Here is a 24,354-nt window from a genome sequence, read left to right on the forward strand (position 1 = left end):
TAAGAGAGCTACAGGATAAAGTACTTACCACATCTTGGAACTGAAAGTTATGGACCCCTCACAGACCAGAGGCTCTGGAGCAATTGCTCTGTGTGCTATGTGTTAATCTGGTCCTGATGAACAGGAGCATTTTACATCCTACCTACCGTATCCTTATGACTCGAGTGTATCTGTAATGTTAATAACTTTTAGTATGGAATTATTAGATCACGTCGTATTAGCTTGTCTTCCTTCCTAAACTCCTCATACTTCTTCATCATCGACTGTCCTTGCATCTGTGCTTATCTTTCTGTTCCTCCCATTTGCAGTTCCTGTGCCTTTCCTTCTCCCAGAATGTCCTCTCATGTTTGACACAAAATTGCATTATTACTGTTAGCCACAGATATGTAGAGGAACGGAAATAAATAGTGCGCAATTAATTCAAAATCATAATTAAAGCAAAATTGCTACCAGAAATAATTAAATAATAAATAATAATAATTTTATGTCTGTATTTGAACTCTCCAGAATAGTCTCATGGGGCAGGGAGGCTTTACTTTTCTCCCATACTATTTTTCCTTCACAGAGACGTCTTGAGACATGATACTGTCATTCCATGAGATCTTTAGCATAAACTTCTTACATGAGGATGCCAATCCATTAATAACCTGGAAACTCTGGCTACGTCATGACTTTAGCTGACCTCCCTCCCCATTTGACTCTCCCCCTAAAAAAAGAAAATACTCTGTCTATATTTAGCAGGTTTTGTCAGCGTTTGTTTAATGCAAGGAAACGGAATATATGACTGTATCCTTACTGGTTAAGCTCGCTGGCTGGCAGGCAGGCAGGCAGGCCGGCTGGCGTGAGTTCCCTGACATAGTAAAAGACTAGGTGACCCTGCCAGCTTATGGAAAATCAGTCCAACAACTGTCACGTGGAATGGATCAAAAAGCCAGAGCTGTCGATACTGACCTGCATCTGTGTTAAAAAAAATATCATAGGGCTTTATAATTAACCGAGGATCTCTAAATTAGAGTAAAGCTGCACGACAAGCCCCCTCATATGCTGTGTAAGTGTCAGGGCGCAGATAATCATTACGTCTAACAAGCCTCTGATTTTTAACAGTAGCTATGAGACTCAATCAGCCCGTAATGGCTTTATTTCACAATGTTACAAGCAGATCTACAGGCATCCCTCTTCTCCATGAAATTAAATTTCTTGGATTTCTCACTAAAATATTCAGTTGCAACGTCTAATTTTATACTCTTCCTCCATTAGCAATACCACCTCAATACGACCACCCACTGTATTCATTTCTTTTTTTATTGCATGTGCATAATCGGCCAAGAAGTGTGAAGTAGTGTTTAGTGAAAACACGTAAAAACCTAACCGGGCAAAAAGGTCAAAATGGTTTCCAACAGTGTCAGCTTAGCCGTCATGTGTATCCTCATTATAATATACAATGCTAGGCAGAATACAGCCAAAAAAGCCAAAACTGGTTAACCCATTTAGTGCTGGGGAGATATTTTCTAGTGCTCAGATCTTTAGAAACGCTTGCCCTGAGGTGTATTTCAGATAAGGTCTATTAATTATTTTTTTTTGTTTTCTGTTTATTTGTTGGTTTTTGCAGGAAATTTGAAAGAGTAGCGAGACAGCGATATCTCACTACTAATATCAGAGATAATGTATGCCAGTTCTATACTGTCCGAAAGATTGCCATCAGCCATTTTAATTATTTAAAGGAGTCTCTGAGTAAAATAAAATTAAAGAAAGGGAAGGGGAGGGTAGGAAAGGAAGAAGTAAATTAAAAAGAAATGTCAAAAGAGAACAGAGGCCAGACCAGGAGTCTGCTAGAGAGAGAGCGCCCCATGAGTGAGTTGGCAGGATGAAGGCTGACTTTGCGGGTAGTAGGACAGCTAAGGGGATCCTATAGAAGGACTTTCTGGTGTTATTTAAGCGGGCTGTTAGACGATCCATATCCACCACCTCCAAGGTCTATTATTCATAGTATAGTGCCTTAACCCCTTAAGGACAATGGGCGGTCCCTAAACCCATTGAAAACAATGCATTTTGAGCCTGTACATGTACGGGCTTTGTCATTAAGGGGTTAATATTCCACAGCGCTGCATAAACAAATACTGTATCACATAACTGTTTGGACAGACAGAAACACAAATTAGTTTATAATCAAGAAATATGTATGTATGTCGCATGTAGACTCATGTAACTACAGTTATGCTAATCTCAAAATCTTGACAAGCTTGGATGTATAACTGTCATGACCTGGCTGGGACGGTCCTTACAGCTGAACTTGTGAACCCTGCCAGTCTCCTTATTCTTGAGACTACTGCCAAGTTTGCATGTAACTTGCCCAAATCATCTACTGTGAATGTGATAAAGGGAAGGATTCTTGGATCTTTCCATATAAAATGGCTGTCGGGTGCTGTGCCGCCACATGTGTAATGTGGGAAGAACCTTGAAGTTGGTATGCAGTGCAATTATATAGGGGTCACATACATGTTTATGCAAGACTTAATCACTATAATATATTTTGCAATACAATTCTGCACATATAATTTAACAAAATGCGTCAGTTGATTTTTTTTTGTAATTCCCCGGATAAGTAAATCCCTGGGCTGTGATTCTGCAGCAGTGGTAATATTTATAAATTTAAAAAAAGTAATTTCTTTTCAAAAGTCAGATATAAGCATCCTTCCTGTAATGACTGAGAAATGAACATTTCTTTCACTGGGTACAATGCCAATCAATAACCTTCCAGGCTGACTGTGCTATCAATTATTACTACAATTATTTGTCTAGATGGATATTTAAAATGTCATCAAAAAGACATGATTACTTATTCTAGAAAGCAAGGCACTATATAATCAGATGAACTGAATGCAGTTTAACATGGCTAACGGAATTTATATGGCAGTGTCTGAAGCAACAGCTCCAAGTGATAATTTTAGGGGAACAAAAAAAAACTTGGAACCTGATAGGCTATTTGGGTCATAGGAAGCATCCCCTACTCAACTTGATCTATGATGCATATTTTTAGCTTGGGATTGATATAATCTTACTAGTTGTATGCAAACACAATGAGGAAGAGGCAGTTCAAGGTCACCGGATCATGCTGAACCTTGCCATTCCGAGTAGCTGTCAATATATCTCTCCCCAAACATTAAGCATTTATGTCATGTATACAATAACCCAAGTGATTTATTAGCATATTTATATTTAGAATCAGTGGAATATGTATTGGGTATGTAGTTCTTTGGTCTGTTTTGCATCATTTATTAAGAATGACACGTACATACCTCAATAATTAGGGTTATTCTCTGGATCATTAAAAATCTGTTCTAGAACATTTTCCAGCTTTCATTAGGCAAAGTTATATTTTTTAAGGCCAGTTTTGCCCACATTTGTAGGTAAGGCATTAATGGGTGTAGGAAGGACGTTATCAGAGATGGGTCATAATGTCCCTGTTGAGCCCCACTTTTTTTGTCACCTCCACATACTTTTCTAGACACATTCCTTGTTGGCTTGGAATGGAAATCTAGCTTTTAATAAAAATAAAAAATAGGAAATTATTTTTTTATAACTACATTAATTTCTAAATTTTATATTAATATTTCCCAAGCAAATTTACATGCAATGTATGGGAAAAAACATTATACTGAAAAATTTGCATAATTGATGTAATTTTTTTTGAAAAGGTGATGCTAACAAAACCATATTTTTTTTATAAAAAATGTAAAACATATAAATGACTGTTCTCAGTAAACATTATATCTTCAACATCATAGGCATTCATTCATGCGACACAAATATGAATACATAAGAGCTTATAAAACATCAGATAAAGGGACTTTGCCTAAAAATATTGTAGAGCATAGCAATTCTAAAATGTTTTGATGTTGGTCCCAAAGTAAAAAAAAAAAATATCTGCTGGGGAAAAAAGGCCCATTTTAAATGAAACATATCCAATGTTTATATCCAGCAGAGAAGTCATGATTACTGCAAGTGTGGAATGCAATTTCTAGTCCTGTGAGCCGAGATGAAAGTGGCCTTAAACATCACATTACATCAGATTTCTCCTGGGAATTCTTTTGGATTGCATTAGCTACTGAAAAGCCTAATTGGGTGATTTTGTATTAGTATTTCTGCCTCTACTTCAAAACCATATGGCGCTATTTTAATATGTTTATTTTGAAAATGCAAGAAGAAATAATGTATTCTGTTATAGGAAATGATGGCATAATCCAATTATAGTATGACACAGCCAGTGTGCAAATGTGTCTATTACACCAATTAAAGCTAAATTAACCCACTGCAATAAGTTACGCTTATGTACTAAAAATTAAAAAATATATATTTTTTCTTCTTGACAATATTCCTTTTTGCTAAATTTCAATGTGGTGTGAATATATAAAGAATTCAGTGATTCAAATTTGATCTTACATTTTAGAACATATAGGGACATCGAGGTTGATTTTGATATTTTTTTTATCCTATGAATAAGGTTTTGTACAGGATTTTAACTATGTTTTGGAGATTGGGGGCAGCTTAAATTTGTATGGACTACAAGGCTGCAAAGCCTTCCATATAACAAACCAGATCTCAGGTGACATTCGAGTTTTGGACCACTAACCATACCTGGGGACTTTCTAAATGAGCTGACCACGAGGCTGTTAATATTAACCCTTTAATGGCTCATCATACAGATTCTACGTAGCAATCCATCAAATGTGTTAACCACTTTAATACCAGTCCTCATGGAAACCTTCACTTTTCATTATTTAAAGATACACTTAATTGTGTAACATGCATTCAAACAGGAATATCAACCATGACATACTCCTTGCAAAATCATTACTTGGTAGTTTTTGGTATCATCAGAGCAATGTAGCTCCAGACTGTGTGACCCTGAGAATTTGCTTCTTTATGCTAAGACCCTGGAGCAAATTGGTCAAACCCTGAGAGTTCTTATGTATAGCCACTAACCTGTTATCTCATTGTGCGATAGGTCGATATAAATATTGTACCCTTTTAATCAAAATAAGACCTCTCTCAACCCCCATTTACTAGTAAGGGTGGAAAATGTGTCTGTGGAGGCAAGTGTCACTGGTGTCAACTGGTAGACAGAACAAGTTACAAGGATGCTATAACTGGAACTTATATGCACATAACCATGGATCAGTTGAGTCCTTGGGTGTTATGTAAAAAAATATTTTGGTTCAAAGTTTGAAGTGGCCTTATCGCCATAGCAACACATGAAATAGTCCAATCAACAGAAACATTCCATAGGTTGCTATGATAACAAGACCCAAGTTTTTGGTCCCAGTCCTATCATGTCTTCCAAGTGGGGTCTATTATGTTTTTAATTTACATGGAAGTTTTTGCATGGCTCTATGAGAACTGAGGCGCTAAGATGTGATTTCAAAGTGGCATATTGTCAACTGAATTTTTAAATAATTGATTATTGTTTTTGTTTCATATTTACATAATGGAGTATAGCTTTGGGTTGGATGACAGATTATTGCCGATTTTGGTTGTATGAGTAACCATGCATATTATTTGGCAATATAGGGGTTACATAACAAAAAGTTTGGTTTATTAAACTTATCCTGGCACACAGTTTCTTTTTATATTTTTTTTAGTCAAGAAATTGCATTTGTTTTATGTATTGTGCCTCGAGGGAAATATTTCGGTATGCATGCAAAGATTAGATAAAGAGATTACTTTGGTGTATGCTAAAAAAATGCTTTGATGCAGGGAAAATTAATCTTTTTTTTCACTTATAGTCGATGTGAACATCATAGGGGGAGCGTGATAAATTTTACAAGTGAGATAAGTGCGCTATTTCACAAATAGAATTTAGTTACTTTACTTCCTTGTACATTGCTCATCCCAAAATAATGTTTATGGTTAATAGAACATTTTTAAGGACAATAGTAATTAGTGTATATGATTATGTCAACATGGGCCAAATCTGGTGCAAGGTTATAAATGTGGAGTGATCACCATAGCAACCGATGAAATGATCCTCCTGTTTGCGGCACATATAGCATTAGCTATCTGGGTAGTGCATATTTAGTGAACTGGGTGAATCATGAATAAAACAGTGAGAGCAAAAGCTCAGCCTCGTTTTTCTCACACAAAACTCCAAAAATAGTGCTGCTTTTGACAAGCACCTTGACCTTGACTTGGGAACTCAACAATGTATTTATCAAACCTACTTGGTGTAACTGCATGCCTCAAGCAGGCCATATAGCCCACTGGGCAAGTACTGCATATTTACCTATACTACCAGTCCAATGGCAGATCAGGTCTTGAAGTGTTGCGAAGGAATAACAACGTAACATAAGCCTGACATATGTATGTAATTTTCCAGCCGCTGGCCTTAAAGCGCCAGGACCACGTAGTCTTCCCCAGTGTGGCCCAGGTCCCAAGCATTCATTATATTTAATAAACATTCTTCTGGATGAGGGACCCTTTATAAGGAATATACAATAAACCATTTATTTGTGTATTTTATTCTTCCGTTTTATCGGAAATATCCCATAATATATAATGAACAGGTTAACTTTGTAACTATTTCCGCTTTCCTAGACCAGCCTCTTAGTCCTTTTATAGCTTGAAAAAAAAATCTGAAACAAAACAAAAACTATGTATAATGCCAAGTTTTGAGGCATAGTTAAATGACTCCAATAAAGCTGACGTACGTAGCATTTTGAGGCCTTACCAAATACAAGTTAAGACAAATTCCAAGAATGCAGTAACCAGAAATCTTTTTTTTTCCCCGGGCAAACTGATTTATTGTTTTTCTACTGAATTTCTGTGACATTTGCCATATGGTTTTAACCCGCTCTGGGGAAAAAATAATTCTGTTCGTGGATTTCTTGAATTGTCATCACTGACCACTGGTACTGCAATGGTTAATTAGTACCCTTTATTTGAAGGCAAGCATCGTTATTTTTCCAAACGATTTTTGAAATCCTTTCAAATTTAGTTGGCGCGTGAGGAATTTACTTTGGTCCTACACTATCTTGGCACGGAAACCTATTTTCGTTTTAGTTCAGTAGTTGCATGTTGCTTCTCTTCTTTTTTGGCTCAGGCCCCAGCCTCTTAGTTGATTCCACTGCTGGTGGCTATATTCCTGCCAGACGCTGCATTTGACTTCATTTCTAAACACGGTGTTTCTTGAAAGTGTAAGAATTTAAAATCTTCCTCCATTTTTTCATTGTATTCATTCATACATATACATTTTTTTGCAAACACTAATTACATTATATATATATATATATATATATACATATATATATTTCCTACTGCTGTTTGGTTTATACTGAAAGCAAATATGAAAATATGAATCAGAATCAATATATTTAATATTTATGATATTTTTACAAAGATATATTTAGGCAGGAATAAAACCGTGATATGTTTGAAAGGGCTAAAACGTCTAAGGGGTTTCACAAATGAAACAGACAATATTTTACCCACTGCTTTTTTCAGCGATGAGTTTTTTTTTTATAGAATTACAATATTTTCCTGGCGTCAAAAAGATTATTAGATTATTGAGATATATGTATTTATATACGTGGACTTACATATGCCACAAATCATAGATTTACATACACATTTTATAACCGTTTTATTTCATCACTTTTGGTGTTGTTGTTTTTTTCCGACACAGTGATATTATTGCTTCTGGACACCATTTGCCAGAATGATAATGGGGAACATGAATAAATCATGTGACAGATGGCATACTAAGATCGAAATAATTAAGTGCAAACTTGTGAATGCGTCGGATCGGATGTGCACACCTATCTTCCCCCGATGCAGTACCATCAGTTCAGTGGTACTATGCTCATAAGTGGTATGTTCCATAATAAGTGGTATGTTCCATAATAAGTGGTATGTTCCATTATAAAACATGCCAAAAGTTGTTTGTTTTCTGGTGGCCTGCATCTCTACTTTGACTATAAAGAATCTGCACACCAAAACTATGTATATTTCATTATGTTTCGGAAGCCCCCTGCTACCCTTTTTAATGGGTGGCTCTACCCCAGCAAAGTATACCTTGGAATAAATACCTTATCAAGTGCTCGTGCTCAATACTCATGATAAGGTATTTATATTGTGGGGTATAATGTATCAGCAAGAAACCGACACGTTGGGGAGCCTTAGGGATGTCTACTCTTTGGTCTTATAGTGTAATGTATTGGCTCTTCTATTGCCATGTGTTTTATATGGATGTTTCTATCTATTCAGGCAATTAAATATACCTTGTTTTACTGTATAGCTTATCTTTGTCTTCTGATTGTGTTGGGGTACACAATGTATAAGCATTCTAACCTATTTTCATACTACTTTATCCAACAACTGATTTTTGAGTGGCTTCTGGTTTTACTTATTCTTTGCTTTCACACTGAGAACTGTGCTGTTTTGCATGATCTAATGGTCTGGAAACACCAATGGGCTAATTTGCGGTCTTATTGCTGTTATTTAGGGTTCATATTAAGTACCTTCCTGAATTTTGAGACAACGGGGTGGATGATTTATTTCTACTAAATTAAGATTTGAGTGTGTCTCCTCCTGTGCCTTAAAGGGTCAATGCCTTGATGGTGGTGACTGCAATTGTGGTATAATTCATGTTATTTAATTCCTTTGTATTAACAAAAATCACCATAGCTTTATCTATGAAGACAAGAAAATGAATACTTGTATTATTTGAATATTCCACCACTTGATCTGTGCTGTCACATGGTTCCACCCACTTAAAAGCCTTCAATGATGAGCGGGTTTGCCTACATAACATTATTCACGGTAGTGAAAGAGTCTAATACAGAGAATATCGCATCATTTCAGATATATATTTTTTTATTTAAAAGCTTCAACATTAACAATCTATCTTCACAATCTGTATAACATGGATCTTTCTGTACGCTTGTTATAAGACTCTAGCTTTCAAGGGGTGCATATTAGATATACAGCTATTTTAAATTTATGAAATTTTCTCCCGAGCAAATCACATTTACACATTTCTGTGAATAAATGTTGACATAATTGTGCAACATAGATCGGTCCAAATCTTTAAGCACCTGAAGGTCACATGGACAAAGTAATTTAGCCAAGTAGAAGTTGGCATGTAGGACACTTATTGAGATATCTCCTGTTGTAATGGACTAAGTTCAGCAAAGGAGGAGAGCAAGGGGACTACAGAATGCATTATTTTCTATTATGGTGCTGGTTATAATTACCATTTAAAAGCTGCACAGTAATGTGGAAGCAAAGTGTTGAATGCCCACCTCATTGACCTTATTATGAAACCATTGCCCTTCTCTTTTAGCAGATGAAGGAGGATTTAAATTCTATTTGTGGCAAGCTGCATGGTGTGTGTAAATCACACTTATTGTGTAAATTAATCTAAATATATATCCGATTGATATATAGCATCATATTATGGAGGGCTATCTATCGATCAATCAATCTATCTATCTATCTGCCTATCTATCTATTTATCTCTCTCTTGCTTAATCAAAATATCAAAGCATGGAAAATCATGTTGTATTAATTTGTTGCCATTATATTTTATACTCTAATTGTGGTGGTTATGAATAGTAAAACCATGCTCTATTTATATAGCCATGACATCATGATATTTCAATAAGAGACCAGCCAGGATTCCTTTATTATGGCTTTATTTATGGCACCTCCTGCCATATTGAGAGGGAGGAGAAGATCTTCAAGGTCAGAGTTCCTGGAAGGCTCCCACATGTGTCTATACCACAAAGATTTGGACCATGAATATATGTTTATGAAGATAATGAATATATGTTTTATTTCCTTTGAAAAATTATAGTTTCATTCCTTACTGGCTGTTACTAAGATGGTTAAACCTAATGTAATTATATACTGACAATAAAATGAAATGGACATTTATTAACTTAACTATTTACTTAATTTCAAGGACAAATCAAATATAAATGTGACAATCATTTGCATATTTATTGTAACCTACATCAATTTGATAGCTAAAGCTTAATGTGTGAATAGTTTAAAACAGTGAAACATCTAGACGTGGAATTATACTTTATTAATCATTTTCCCCTCCATTTACAAAACATGGGAAACAGCGTAATACTTTGTTTGATTAAAATGAAAGAGGGCTGCCTAGTGTCACAATAATGTCAACAGAGTTTTATTTGAAAACCTGGCTACTTTTCATATTTCACATGCTTAATGCTTAAAACTTAATTTCGGTGTCTATTATCTAATGTTAGGGAGAGATTTTTCCAAGAGCAGGGTATACTTAATGAGATTATAATGCGATGCAAAGTAAATTAAAGGTAAGGCGAAGTATAGAGTATATAGCTAAGCATCACTGTATTTTAAGTAGCCTTTATTAGGAATATTTTTTATACATAAGAGATTTCATAGTCTGCTAACACTTTTCTTGGAAATTGCTTTGAGTATTGCTTTATTTTATTGGATATTGTTTTCTTTTTCCAATATCAAAAGCATCAACGGCTATAAAATATGAAGTTGTATTATTGTGCTTTTATTGATGTATGATGATGTAATAGATACATGTTTACAATAATTAAAACAAGTTGAAATTTGCTTGTGATTACCAATTTAAATTCTTGTAATTGTTCTGGTCTTGAATCACGGACTGTTATACAAAATGTATATAATGTGTACTGTATATATATCATTATATTTCTGTCTTTCTCTCTGCCTCTTTAGCTTATTACTTCAATACAAATTACTATTGCACACAAATATAATTGTTATAGCATATGCAGGCCATGGCAGCCATTCTTTATTTTATGAGCGCGTGGATAAATGTATTAACTCTTCCACCCTAAGCTTCCTGGCAGAGAACTGAAATATTTCATTTGCCAAATGTGGCACTTTCCAGTGTCAGATCTTTTTCAGAATGATTGCGAAAAATGTGACTTCAGCAGGGCTGTCATCCAGGACTCATGGCTACTTGCCAGAAATTTGAGTCACTAGACCATATCCTTCAGTATATTACTGAGCTAGAGTAAGAATTAGCAAAATACTTTTCTGAGCCTAATTGAAATGAGAAGGTCAAGGAAACATGTTACACTTATAAAGTGTCAATGATATCAATGGGTTTTTTTATGACATTTCATTGGAATTATTTTGAACTGTATTTATTAGGATTTATGATTATCAAAGTAAGAAATATCAAATTAGTGCATGGAATTAATGATAAAACATGCATTTTAAAATATTAAATATTTTTAAAGCAGGAGGGAGGACTAAAACAGTAGGATGATTGCAACTTAATACTGTCTTAGACGTGTTTAGAATTTTGAGCGGCTATAAGTTGAAAGCAGAGTCGAAAACAGACATAGTAATTAATAACCGATTCATTCTCATGCTGTTTTTCAGGTAAAGATGAGCCCAGCAGCTACACGTGTACAACTTGTAAACAGCCATTTTCCAGCGCTTGGTTTCTCTTGCAACATGCGCAGAACACCCACGGCTTCAGAATCTACTTGGAAAGTGAACATGGCAGCCCACTTACACCCAGGGTAGGCATTCCATCAGGACTGGGTGCAGAATGTCCTTCACAGCCACCACTTCATGGAATACACATTGCAGACAATAATCCTTTTAACCTATTACGAATCCCTGGATCAGTATCAAGAGAGGCTTCTGGTCTTACAGAGGGTCGTTTCCCACCAACACCCCCATTATTTAGTCCCCCTCCAAGACATCACTTGGATCCACATCGCATTGAACGCCTGGGTGCAGAAGAACTGGCACTTGCAACCCATCACCCGAGTGCCTTTGACAGGGTGCTGCGACTTAATCCCCTGGCCATGGAGCCACCAGCTATGGATTTTTCAAGGAGACTTAGAGAGCTAGCTGGAAACACTTCTGGTTCCAGTCCTCCTTTGTCTCCCAACAGGCCCAGTCCTATGCAAAGATTATTGCAGCCATTCCAGTCGGGCGGCAAACCTCCATTTTTGGCAACTCCACCTCTTCCTCCTCTCCAGTCAGTTCCTCCTCCCTCCCAGCCTCCTATAAAATCAAAATCCTGTGAGTTTTGTGGGAAAACATTTAAATTTCAAAGCAATCTGGTAGTACACCGTAGAAGCCACACTGGAGAAAAACCATACAAGTGCAACCTCTGTGACCATGCATGCACGCAGGCTAGCAAGCTCAAACGCCACATGAAAACACACATGCATAAATCCTCCCCTATGACAGTAAAATCAGATGATGGTCTCTCCACCGCTAGCTCACCAGAGCCTGGGACCAGTGATATAGTTGGAAGTGCAAGCAGTGCCCTCAAATCTGTGGTAGCCAAATTTAAAAGTGAAAATGATCCCAATATGATCCCAGAGAATGGTGACGAGGAAGAGGAAGAAGAAGAGGAAGAAGAAGAGGAGGAGGAGGAAGAGGAAGAGGAGGAGGAGTATTTAACAGAAACAGACAGCAGGCCAGATTACAGCTTTGCCCTTAATCTTGAAGCTGCTCGCCATCACCAAAATAACTCCAGGTCTGGCGAAGAGAGCCGATCTATGCCTGATATGATGCAAAGTATAGGCCTTGGTGCAATGCATCATTTTAATGATACCTTTCACCAGGTATTGGTGGAAAAACACAAAAGAGGGCATTTGTCTGAACCAGAAGTGCAAAGAGACACTTGCGATGAAGACTCAGTGGCAGGAGAATCAGATCGTATAGACAGTGTTGCTGTTAATGGGAGGGGGTGTTCGCCAGGTGAATCAGCTTCAGGTGGCTTGTCAAAAAAATTGCTTCTTGGTAGCCCAAGCTCTTTGAGTCCATTCTCTAAGCGCATCAAACTCGAGAAGGAATTTGATCTACCTGCTGCAGCTATGCCTAACACAGAAAATGTTTACTCTCAGTGGCTTGCTGGTTACGCAGCTTCTAGGCAGCTAAAAGATCCATTCCTTAGCTTTGGAGACTCCAGACAATCACCTTTTGCCTCCTCCTCAGAGCATTCATCCGAAAATGGCAGTTTACGATTTTCAACACCTCCAGGAGAAATGGATGGAGGGATATCAGGCCGTAGTGGCACAGGAAGTGGAGGAAGCACTCCCCATATAAGTGGCCCTGGGCCTGGAAGGCCTAGTTCTAAAGAGGGCAAGCGCAGCGACACTTGTGAGTACTGTGGAAAAATCTTCAAGAACTGTAGTAACCTTACTGTACACAGGAGAAGCCACACTGGTGAAAGGCCTTATAAGTGTGAGCTTTGCAACTACGCCTGCGCACAGAGTAGCAAACTTACCCGGCACATGAAAACACATGGTCAGGTGGGAAAGGACGTTTACAAATGTGAAATTTGTCAGATGCCTTTTAGCGTGTACAGTACCTTGGAGAAACACATGAAAAAATGGCACAGTGACCGAGTCTTGAATAATGATATAAAAACTGAATAGAGGTATATTGATAAACCCCTGTAGATTTTTTTTTTATTACTAGTCCCTTGTGATAAGAGTAATAAAATATAAGAATACAAGAGCGTGCTTGTCACCAGCACATCTGATTTCCTTTTTATAAATTCCTTATTCTTTTTTCGCTCTCACCGTTTGAATGCATGTTCTTTATCGGGGCAATATTATTGCATTTTACGCAAACCTTGAGCCTTTCTCTTGTGCAATAATTTACATGTTGTGTATGTTCTTTTTATTTTTTTTTTAACTAGACAGCATGTACGGTATGTTTATATCTATTTTCAATTGTCCCTGAATTAGTTGCAAAACAAACATTGCTGTTTCCAGTTCTTTTTCTAAGACATGACCATGCTGCATACATTCTGTATTACATATCATGTACAGTTTTTGTTTTGTAATGTACGGATGAAACACCTTTTCACCGATCCTCCAGAAACAGGAATCCTTGTGCTGCAAAATGCTGGAGGGGCTTCATTTCCTTATACTAAGGGTTACCAGTAGTGTTTAGAGAACAACAAAGCAAAAAAAAAAGGCCTTGTTATAAAACAAATATCAGAGTGCCTTCAGCCCATTTAAAACCATAATTATGGTTTGCCCTATATCTCAAAAGTCACATAGCTTGATTCGACATTGTAATATAATGTTCTCCATTAACATGACATATAATTATGATATATTGTATTTCTTGTAACAGAGGCTACCTAAAATACGACCCAGGATGTCCTAGTTAGTCATCGTTCTTACATTGTATTTATTTAATGATATGTAAGCTAATCACTCCTGTTGTCAACGTTGAAGGAGTCTACATTTTTATTTCTGAAATTTTCTCGAATTAAGCTTTGTCTTAAGCCCAACCTAGCATATAATATTGAAGGGTTTGATTTTTGTACAAATATAATGACTTTTTTGAGATAACCAGGTAAAAAAAAAAACATATAAAAAATTAAAACAAAATAAGTTATTCTTATATATGTGGTTGTCAAACTGACAATCCTTGTTAACGTTAATAACGTTCTCAGATACTGCACTGTTTGGAAAAGTAGATATAAATGATATGCCATAAGGTGTAGCAATAGGGAAATGATAAAAATGTACATCTTATGAAGACAAAGTGGTAGCCTTTTAAATTGGGAGAAAATAATTCAGGCATATAAGCTATAACTAAGGCAATGATGATTAACTTAGAATTTTTAAAGGCTTGTCTTGAAAAAAAAAAAAAGAATTTCTTAGTAGATAATTCTATATTTTTTGCTCCCCACAATTTTTCAGTTGTCACAGTTCATAGGGAAAACAAAATCATTATTTCATTACTAAGCTACTATGTGCTCCAGTTGGTGTTCAGTTAGCACTTGACTCTTCCATATACATGTGTACCTTTCTTTTAATCAGAGGTACAAAGCGGTTGAGTATAAATGAAAATGCTCAGATACATTAAATGCACTGTACTATTTCCCCTGTTTACAGGTCTTCATATAAGGGAAATTTTGCAAAGCTATATAAAACAAAATCGACCGTGTTTTAACATGCATATATATAGGCATGCAAATATATGTGCATATGTTTATATATAGCACATTTACACATGTATATACACATGTGTATATACATAGGTGTGTTTGTGCCAGCTACATACTTGACTTGCAGATATACATTAAGTCCATGTAGACAATGCTGTGAATGGAAACAGACCACATGTACGTTAAAATAATAATTGCTTTGGCCTTTACAGCGCAACATTTTTTTGTGTGTACAAATACAGTTTGAAGTATAAACATGTATTTTTTTTTTATAAGAAAGCATCACTTTTCTTTAGGGGGACTGTATTTGGGCTCCATTGTCTTGGTGATGTGCAAGACGTATTATTCATTGGAAATAACAATGGTAGAGGAATTTCTATGCCTTGGGCATATCCCAGTTTTATAAGGTTGGAAAAAAAAAATGTGCATTTAGGAAAGGTTCCACACTATATAGTACTTAAAGATAGGAAAACGTACGCTCATGTCGATTCCTATGCTAAAACACACTTATGGTATCCTTTTTCTGTATTTCTAGAATGATATTTCAATTTAATGTTCACTTAGTGTAGGACCTATAGTATTTATATTAAAGCTTGTATTTTTAACAGTTGCTCGTTCAAAGGTATCAATTTACCTTTTTTTGGTAGTGAAATAAAAACACATGCTGCCACGGTGTATTATATATATATATATATATATATATATATATATATATATATATATATATATAAAATTTGGCAGGATAATATAGTGAAAATAATTTGTATGTTTTAAAACAAAAAACAAAGTCTGACATTGTATAGTTAAGAAGCCATATGATGGCTCTATGGGAAAATACATGAGAATATCATTTTGAGAGCTATGTCCCAGAGCACTGTACATACCTTTACGTTTTGGCTACTCTGGTTGCCATACTGTATACAGTACGCAAGATGATGACGTTGGTTTGTTTTGTAATGTGCTTTCTGTCCCTTTTACTCTCACCTTACATTCCAGCATCAACACTTCATATGCAGTAAAAGAAACACACATTTTATTTTTATTTCATTGCCAAAAACTAAATGGTGCTTTATATTCAGATTGGAGGAAAAAAAATCATATGCAAAGCATATTAAGGTGAAAGATTGCTTTAGTTAATATTTTTTTTTTGTAACTGGCAATGCAGAATATTTTGTTATTGGCCTTTTCTATTCCTGTAATGAAAACTGTTTGTCGTAACTTGAAATTTTATCTTTTACTATGGGAGTCACTATTTATTATTGGTTATGTGCTTTTGTTTAAAACCAGGGCACACTTTTTGATCTTTATAATTTTCTTCTTTTAAACTTATTTCTTATTTTTTATTTTTTTAATTTGATGACCAAAGGTCATACAAACCTGGCTTTTTTTTATTGTATTTGTTTCTGGTCTTTGTTAATTTCTATTGGATAAACCACTGTCTGTGTTTTTTTGGCAGTTGTCTGCATTTTCCTGTTCATATACCCATTTTGTCCCTTTATTGAAAAATAATAAAAAAAATAAATAAATAAAAAATGAAATAATGTACACATTGTAAGCCTCTTGTGCCCTTATTTAACATTATGAAATTTATTGGTGACATCCGTAGTAGAATAAACCCCCAAGACCTTCATTTGATATATTACCTGTTTGTATACATTCTTTATACCTTTTAACTTATTATCAAAATATGTAAAACCTTGAACAAAAATAAATATAATACAGAAATATTTTTTTTCAATTTTGTATTGGAATTTTCTTAATAATCAGAATCACTTTTATTATGGATCCATCTATGGTTTCAGCTAAAGACTTTCAAATCAAGAAAAATGTAATCAATGGGGCTAAAATAAATACACGTACAAATAAATAAATAAAGATTTCTTGTGGTATTCACACATCTCACCAGCTTCATTCATTATTTGCTGTAAAGAAGAACATTTGTACGCATTTCTCCTCAACTCAAGACTTTTTTTGTTTTTACACCTAAGACACTCATGCACCATTATTCATTTCGCAATCCATGCGTGAATTACCATTTCCATAGCTTTTCAATGTATATAATATATGTTTTATTTTTTATTTTATTTTTTTTATTTTACATTTGTTTTATTTTTGCCAAATTAGAACAAATATTAACTTTCTTTGTTGTAAAAATGAGCAACACTACCTTTTCTTGTATGCATTTTGGTATGTGACCTACTTATTTCCACATGTCTTTAAGGGAATACTTTTTTTATTTACTAAGAGTGTGATTTGTATCCCTTTTTTCTAGGGGGAAAATACAGCATCATTAGATCTAAGGACAGAACAATCAAATATATATGGCAAGAAGTCTGAAAAGATATGCAAAAGTATTAACAAATATGCATACCAATTTGGGCAGAAATAAAAAAAACAAAACATCTAGCATTGTCGATGACGGAGAAGAAAGAGAAGACGAACATGAACAGGCCAGATAACTCTAAATGAAAATAAGTTCATCAACTTACCACAAAAGTTCTAGCGGAATAGCGTTGGCCTATGTACCATGCAGGAATCCTCTCAAAGCCCAATTACTCCCTCCTGAATTCTGCATTATTGCTCTCATATAACTCAAAATATTATTTTGGGTGGTACATTTTATTGTTTTTTTTTTTTTTGCTCTCTACTATGAGTGGCCACTGGCCAGTGTGCAGCACAGGCTTTAAAAAATAGTTTGGATTTTTTTTAAAAAAATGTTAATGTAAATTAAGCTCCAATGGCAGCTGATTTTTCACCATTGCCAATAAAAAAATGGAAGTCAAATTATAAATCTGATGGCAAAACTAAAATATAATACATACTTAAATTCTTATCTTGACTCTTGCTTGAAAGTGAAATAAATTCAGCTTTGTTGTGTATGAGAGACACATCAAAAAAGACTTGTTTAACAGATAATATACAACATATTCTCACTTACCGGGGCTTTAAAACTAGTCAACAAGAACATAACTTTTACAAATGAGACATTGTACTCTGAGCTCTAAAAAAACGTATTAATACAAAATGTGACATTTTCTAACCGTGTGATAAATTAATGGTGTTATAAAAACCATGAACCATTGAGGCCTTTTCAAGTTTGTTAGAATTCTGCACCAGATTTATATGGCATCCATAATGTGTTGTTAAGCTGCTGTAAAATTCCATGCAAGCATGACCTACTGTCCAGATAAACTTTTATAAATATATTTCTATGTTGAAAATTCACAAACGGAAAAAAAAAATGATGTGGTTAACATTAAATGTTCATTGTTAGATTTTCAAGGCCTACTTATAGATAACAAGAATCTTTTAGCACTGAAACTATGTCAATGTATTATACTTGCTGTTGATACAATAACTTAACTTTAAATACTTTGTGAAAAAAATGAATGAAGCTGGGTGAAGAAAATACAATTTTTTTGGCTACGTATAATTTCCATTTTATATGTTCCTCCGAGTTGCAATAAAACCCAGAATTAATAAGTCCAGTATCAGTGCCTGAACTTCTAAATATATTGCTTGCATTATGAAATATACAGGTGGGGGACATTTTAATGCAGTTTGTACAAAGTAAAATATTGTAAGTTATAAATAAATAAATCTGCCAGTTCTTATGTTATTTGTTACCCATTTTGGGTGAATTTAATGTGATGTACCGTTGTTATATACTGAAAGTATATTCCAAGAACCATTGTTAATACACGTTATACATTTGCCTTTAAAAAGGTTGAGTTGCTAAAAATGAAATTGACACAATAAACTGTAAAGATTTAGGCCTGGCTTTTTTCTCATTTTTGAATCATTTTGGTTTTTTTTTCTTTTTCATTAAATATAAGAATTGGGAAATCTTGGCTTTCCCAATGAGAAAGAATGAATTCCATAACTTGCCATGTAGCAGATAAATCTTAAAGATGATTTCTTCAGACTACAATAAGAATAGCTATATCTCAAAGTTCAAGAGAACATTACCACTGGGGGAATTTGATGCAATCTATACACTAATATAGGAAACCACATAACATATCGTTCTGACCTTGCATGCATTTGCTATTTGAATCGGTGTTTACCTTTGACTGAATCTGAATTGTGTAAGAAAAAGCTCCTTTTCTCTCAATGGGTTAATTGCAAGGTAAGCAATATTTCTTCAAACACTCTGAAAGGGAGTACTGTTTCAAATACAGATGTCTGCTGAACCTCAAAGGTAACCCATGACCTCATCTTTCACTTTTTTGGTGTATGACAGCTAAATTTCACATATGCTCAGTTAACCCTGTCGGGTCGGCTACAGTTTGTTTCTGGCAACGGACATTACTAAGACAAAATATATAGTTAAAAAATCCAAACTGCTACATATATTATTAAAACATTCATTATACATTGCAAAATTGAATACTTTTAACAAATACGAGTGCAGTGAATAATTTTCTTTTAAAATTGAACTCGATTATAGACGCTCTGCATATGGAGGAGCAATATGTTTGGTAGATATGTGTTGTATATATTTCACTTCTAAATAAAATTTAACTATAATGATCTGTTACATATAGGCATCCATTCGGCCATCTGGAGGCATATGCTGAGATTACGCTTTCTTTGAACTCCTCTGCTGGAATTTCATAATTTACCTAAGTTTGAAGGCTCAAGGGGACTTCTTGAAAATTCTTAGCATTTTTGCACAATGACCATCAATTACAAAAACCTCAGGTCAAGTTACTTTCTTAACTTAGAAAACATCAGATGACCACACTTGAAGTATTCGCTAGGGGAGTTTTCTTTACACACACACACACACACACTCACACGCAAGCCTAAAGAATATAAATACATGTTTATTAACTGAATTTGCTGCATCACTTAATCAGATAATATATTATTTACTTATAGTCTTGACCATCTTTGTAATAATTGTTTGTACTATATTGAGACCTGATTGTAGGAATGGCTCTTTATTTGAAAAAAAGAAGCCAGAAATAACCCCGGCAGCCCAACCTGTTAAGCAAGCTAGTGTGTCACCTGCATGGCAATTTTGAACGCATCCTATAGAGATGAATGTGTTGGTAACTGAACACAAATGCCAGATTCCAGACACCGGGTAAATAAACAAGCTGGTTTGCAAGAAGAAACAGAGCTCAGATTTCACTTAAACAGAGGCCAGTGAAGAAAACTCCTTAATTCACCCATACCTGAAAAAATAACCTTGGGTCTGGCTGCCTCTTTAAATATGGCAATGTTTCACACGTTTGCTTGTCTCACTATTTTATTTTTTTTTTGCGTAAAGGTCTCTGGTAGTATTTGCATTTCTCAGTAACAAGCATAATATACATGAATTTCCTATGTAGAGCATTTTATCCAAATAACCCAAAAGATAATTTGTTGTTCTGCAAATGAGACTACAATAAATAGAAACTACAATAAATAGAAAGACTTAAATGATTTTTTCTTCTGGATAAAAATTCTTCTAGAAATGGTTTCTTGCCCTGGGCAAGTTAGACAGGCCATTTTGGCTCCTATTTGCTGCCATATTTAAATCAGAAAATGTCACATACGCAGAGCGGCATTGACATTCTATGCAGTAGTAAGATACAGATTGTTTATTAAAGTACAAAGTGCGGTGTTTTAATAAGTAAAGAAAAACGTGAACAGTACCAAAAGTGCCTATGTAAGAGCCGCAATATATCTACAGACCCCCATATCTTCATCTTCTGGGGGCCACACTCCAGGAATGGATACACAACCCCTTTCTGTCCCTCCTTGGCCAAAAGGTCAAGAACACACAAAGCATAAATGTGCCTTTCAGGCCCCAGTCCTAAAGCTGGCATCATAGAAACACTGCTAGTAGTCAAAAGCCTGGAGCTAGAGATAGAAAAAAAGAAAATGGTGCTGGGAAGGGTTCAAAGTGAATATTGCAATTACAAAGGCTTTGTAGCAGGCTTTGTTTTAGACATTTAACTCAAAATACACTTATGGAAATATATTTTCTTTCCCGTTTATATCCACATATAAAAAAAAACCAGATTTTTTTACTCACCATGAAATACTTTTTACACAGAATCCTCTTGCTGAAAGTAAAAAATAAAACATTTTAGCTCCAGTAGCTTCCAGGGTACAAAGCAAACCATAACCAGACTAAAACAGATTAGGACAAAACTAGTACCTCCAGCTGATTGCTGGAGATCTGGGTGATGTCTCGTTCTCCAGCAAGGAGAGGGTGGTTGGTAGCTACACACAATTTTGCCAGCTGTTACCGCCCGTCACACCAATGCAATACACCTCCACTCTTTTAGTTTTGGCAGGGTATGAGCTTTTGGTTCTTCTGCCCTTCTGGTTTTGATGGCCCACACTTCTGTTTGCATTTGTTAAGCATTATAATTGTTTTCTTCAATACTCTCCAAAGTGGTAATCGTCCCTCTCTTTTTAGAGACTATACCTTCCTTACAAAATCCAATGTTGTGGGGTGTAGACAACACAGAAACCCACACACAGACTGAAACAACAATGATGTTACCAAAGGAGATTGTAATAAGGGCAGTGAAGGAGTCAGGTAAACAATAACTCAATTTCACCATTCACATTAAGAAATATGCTCTGTGTTACCATCTTGATTATAGGTCATCACTAAATGTAGGGTGAAACAGGTGATCTGTAATCCTGACGATATTGGAGAGAAGAAGAGTATCTTCCAGTGGACTCTTGCACGTGTTCTTCGCTTGTCTACCTGTTGAGGATGATGTCAGCACAGGCATATTTTGTAAGCTATGTGTGCATAGTGGTAGAACGAGTGCAGGAGAGTCTCATCTATTACATGGGGAGGCAATGATGTAGGGGCTCTCATATGCATCCCATTGTAGTCAAAACTGGAAACTATCCTGACATGTTGTTCTGGAGATTTCCTCCTTACTCTCTACACATCACTTCCTTACTTGAGATCAATAGACTGTCTTGGACGGTTGGTAATCAGCTGTGATTTCTAGATCTGCCTAAGTATATCCTGAGAATTCTCAGATACATCTACAGTATTTATCATAGATTTATAGTTCATGCCTCTCTAATGTATTTCTGGCTTCATATAATTCAGATGTATCGTTTACTCACCCTGAAAAAGTAGTCAGTATTTAATGGGTATGTAAAAATTTTAAGATGATTTCCCTTTTTTTTTTTTTATTACTGATACCACTTTTCAAGTTATTTTGCGAGTTCTAACAAATCATTTTCACAGTAAAAACATATCTATTTAAATGTGTTCGGCAATATTGCAGATGCCTGAATTATGTGCTCATCTCAGATGACCCAACAGGATATCACATCCTCCGAAAAAAAGTTTACACATATAGAGCTTAGCCTTTTATTGGCTTTGCATGACAAGCTGCTAAACCAAATAGCCAATGGCAGAACTCTACTCCATATTTTAAGGGTATTTTTGTATATGTATTCCGTATGCATACATTTTTCTAGTTATACTAATACTTATATAGAGAAGAAAATATTCTGCCCACATGATGACCCTCTCCACAAGTTTTGTGGTCCTCTCTTCCCTTGACAGTTATAGTGGGCAGAGGTCGGAGGCATTTTTAATAGCTAACAATTGTTTTCAGGTTCTGTGTGCTGCATCGCCGTTTGGGCCATACTAGCCGCATTTTAGAAGAAAAAAAATCCAGAGCACAAACGTCCAGGAGGCCCTCCGATTAAGCGTCTGTGGACATGAGACATGTAGGGTGCCCCCCCATGTGATGTCTCCAGATAAACCAATGCAAATTAATTATGGCTGCCGGTGGGCTTCTGCTTGGGTGAGAAGGCTCACATATGTGGCCTGGATTTCTTTTCCTGCACATGTGCTGGCAAGCACGATTAGAGTCACGCCATTTACTCCATAGCTGCAAAGTAGGATTGCCTTTCATTATAGGGATCCAAATTATTAGGTCATAAACACACCTAATCCTAGATATGGTCATGCGTCTTTCTATGTATTATTATTATTATAAAAACAAAATACATATATTCCCTTTTCTTACAACATGTTCTGGGAATTATAATAAATAGATCAGATCTTCTTTGTGTAATATTTTCCCTTGATGGCATTTCGCTTCATTCAAAGCATCATTCAAAAATATCTTCTCTGTTTCCTGTTCATTTTGACATATTTTAAATCAAAGTATCTGCGAATGGTAAAACATAACAAGCAATTCCATTGCCATTGCAAAACCTTAAGTTGACCTGTCATTTTTACAAATGGTACATTTTTCCCAGTTCAGAGTTTCACCAATATATTCAACTATATGTACCTATTAAAATAACCAATATATACATGTGTAGACGAAAGCAGCTATCTTAATTATTTGTCACAACATTCAAATAATTATTTCTTGGGACCAAATGTTTGTACTTTAAAGCTATTATGCCTCGTTTGGCCATCTGTATATCTATGCACATATGTACAACCACCTAAGTTTAATTATTTTATTCAATATATTCAGCTGTCATCTTAGTATATATATATAATATACTTGTTTCCAGCTTCATTTATTTTTTTCTACAATCCACAAAACACAGTTGTGAAGGCACAGGCATAGTGGCAGTAGGTACATGATAAATGAGCTGGTCTCCCGTTACCCACACAGAAGCAATGCTCAGCTTTATAATGTAAAGGGCCGTAAATCATTGATAAACGGGCACCTTGGTGTTTTGTCATATTTTATTTACCAGCAATCACAAAGCTTGAAGTAACATCTTACTTTCTCTGGCCATAAGAGTCTGATATGTGACACTGTTTTAACATCGCCTAATATAAAATGCAAAGCAAGTTATTGAATGTGACAAGTTACCGCAACGGCAATAATTCTCTTCCGCAATTGGGTTATCATTGGGCCCATTTCACCTTTCAAGTCTTACGAGCCTCCCAAAATAATTGAAATATAAAGACATACTTGAAGTTCTATGATAGAAAGTGAAAAATAAGAGGATTCCAGAGCAATTTGTTGGATGCATTATTATATATTTATTTCATATGAACACAATGGTTATGGTAATAACTAAGAGAACAAAGTAGACTAAAACTGGTATAACACTTGCTGTAGATCATAAACCCCACAATGCATAGAATAAAAGAACATTATCATGCCATTCTCTATCCCAGATAATAATGTATAGACAAAAAATATATACAAAGGGGAAATGCATGTACATCAACAATGCATTCAAATAATAACAAAAAGTAAAAAATAGAAAATTTAACTAAATCCAAAAGCTCAGTTAGGTAATACCAATTCCTCAACAGTCCCAGGGGTGAAAAAATGTTTCTGGCGGATCTGTACTGCAGTAGGTACAAACTGCTTCTGCATCACATTCTCAAGATGATAAAGTAGAATCAGTCTGTACCCCGCAGTATCCACCTA

General features: G+C 35.3%; 1 protein-coding gene across 3 annotated transcripts in view; it reads left to right on the plus strand.

Annotated features, from left to right (window-relative positions):
• BCL11A (BCL11 transcription factor A) overlaps nucleotides 1-18,738 on the plus strand; it is a 72,644-nt gene extending 53,906 nt beyond the window's left edge. For 2 of the 3 annotated variants that reach the window (XM_053459700.1, XM_053459701.1), the window contains 2 exons: nucleotides 11,413-13,435; nucleotides 17,238-18,738. In XM_053459700.1, the coding sequence (XP_053315675.1) occupies nucleotides 11,413-13,433 (2,021 nt within the window). In that variant the 3' untranslated portion in view covers nucleotides 13,434-13,435; nucleotides 17,238-18,738. The remainder of the gene's footprint in view (nucleotides 1-11,412; nucleotides 13,436-17,237) is intronic. The other variant, XM_053459702.1, reaches the window with a different exon arrangement.
• The last annotated feature ends 5,616 nt before the right edge of the window (nucleotides 18,739-24,354 follow it).

Source organism: Spea bombifrons, chromosome 3 (genome assembly GCF_027358695.1).
Source record: "Spea bombifrons isolate aSpeBom1 chromosome 3, aSpeBom1.2.pri, whole genome shotgun sequence".
Lineage (NCBI taxonomy): Eukaryota > Metazoa > Chordata > Amphibia > Anura > Pelobatidae > Spea > Spea bombifrons.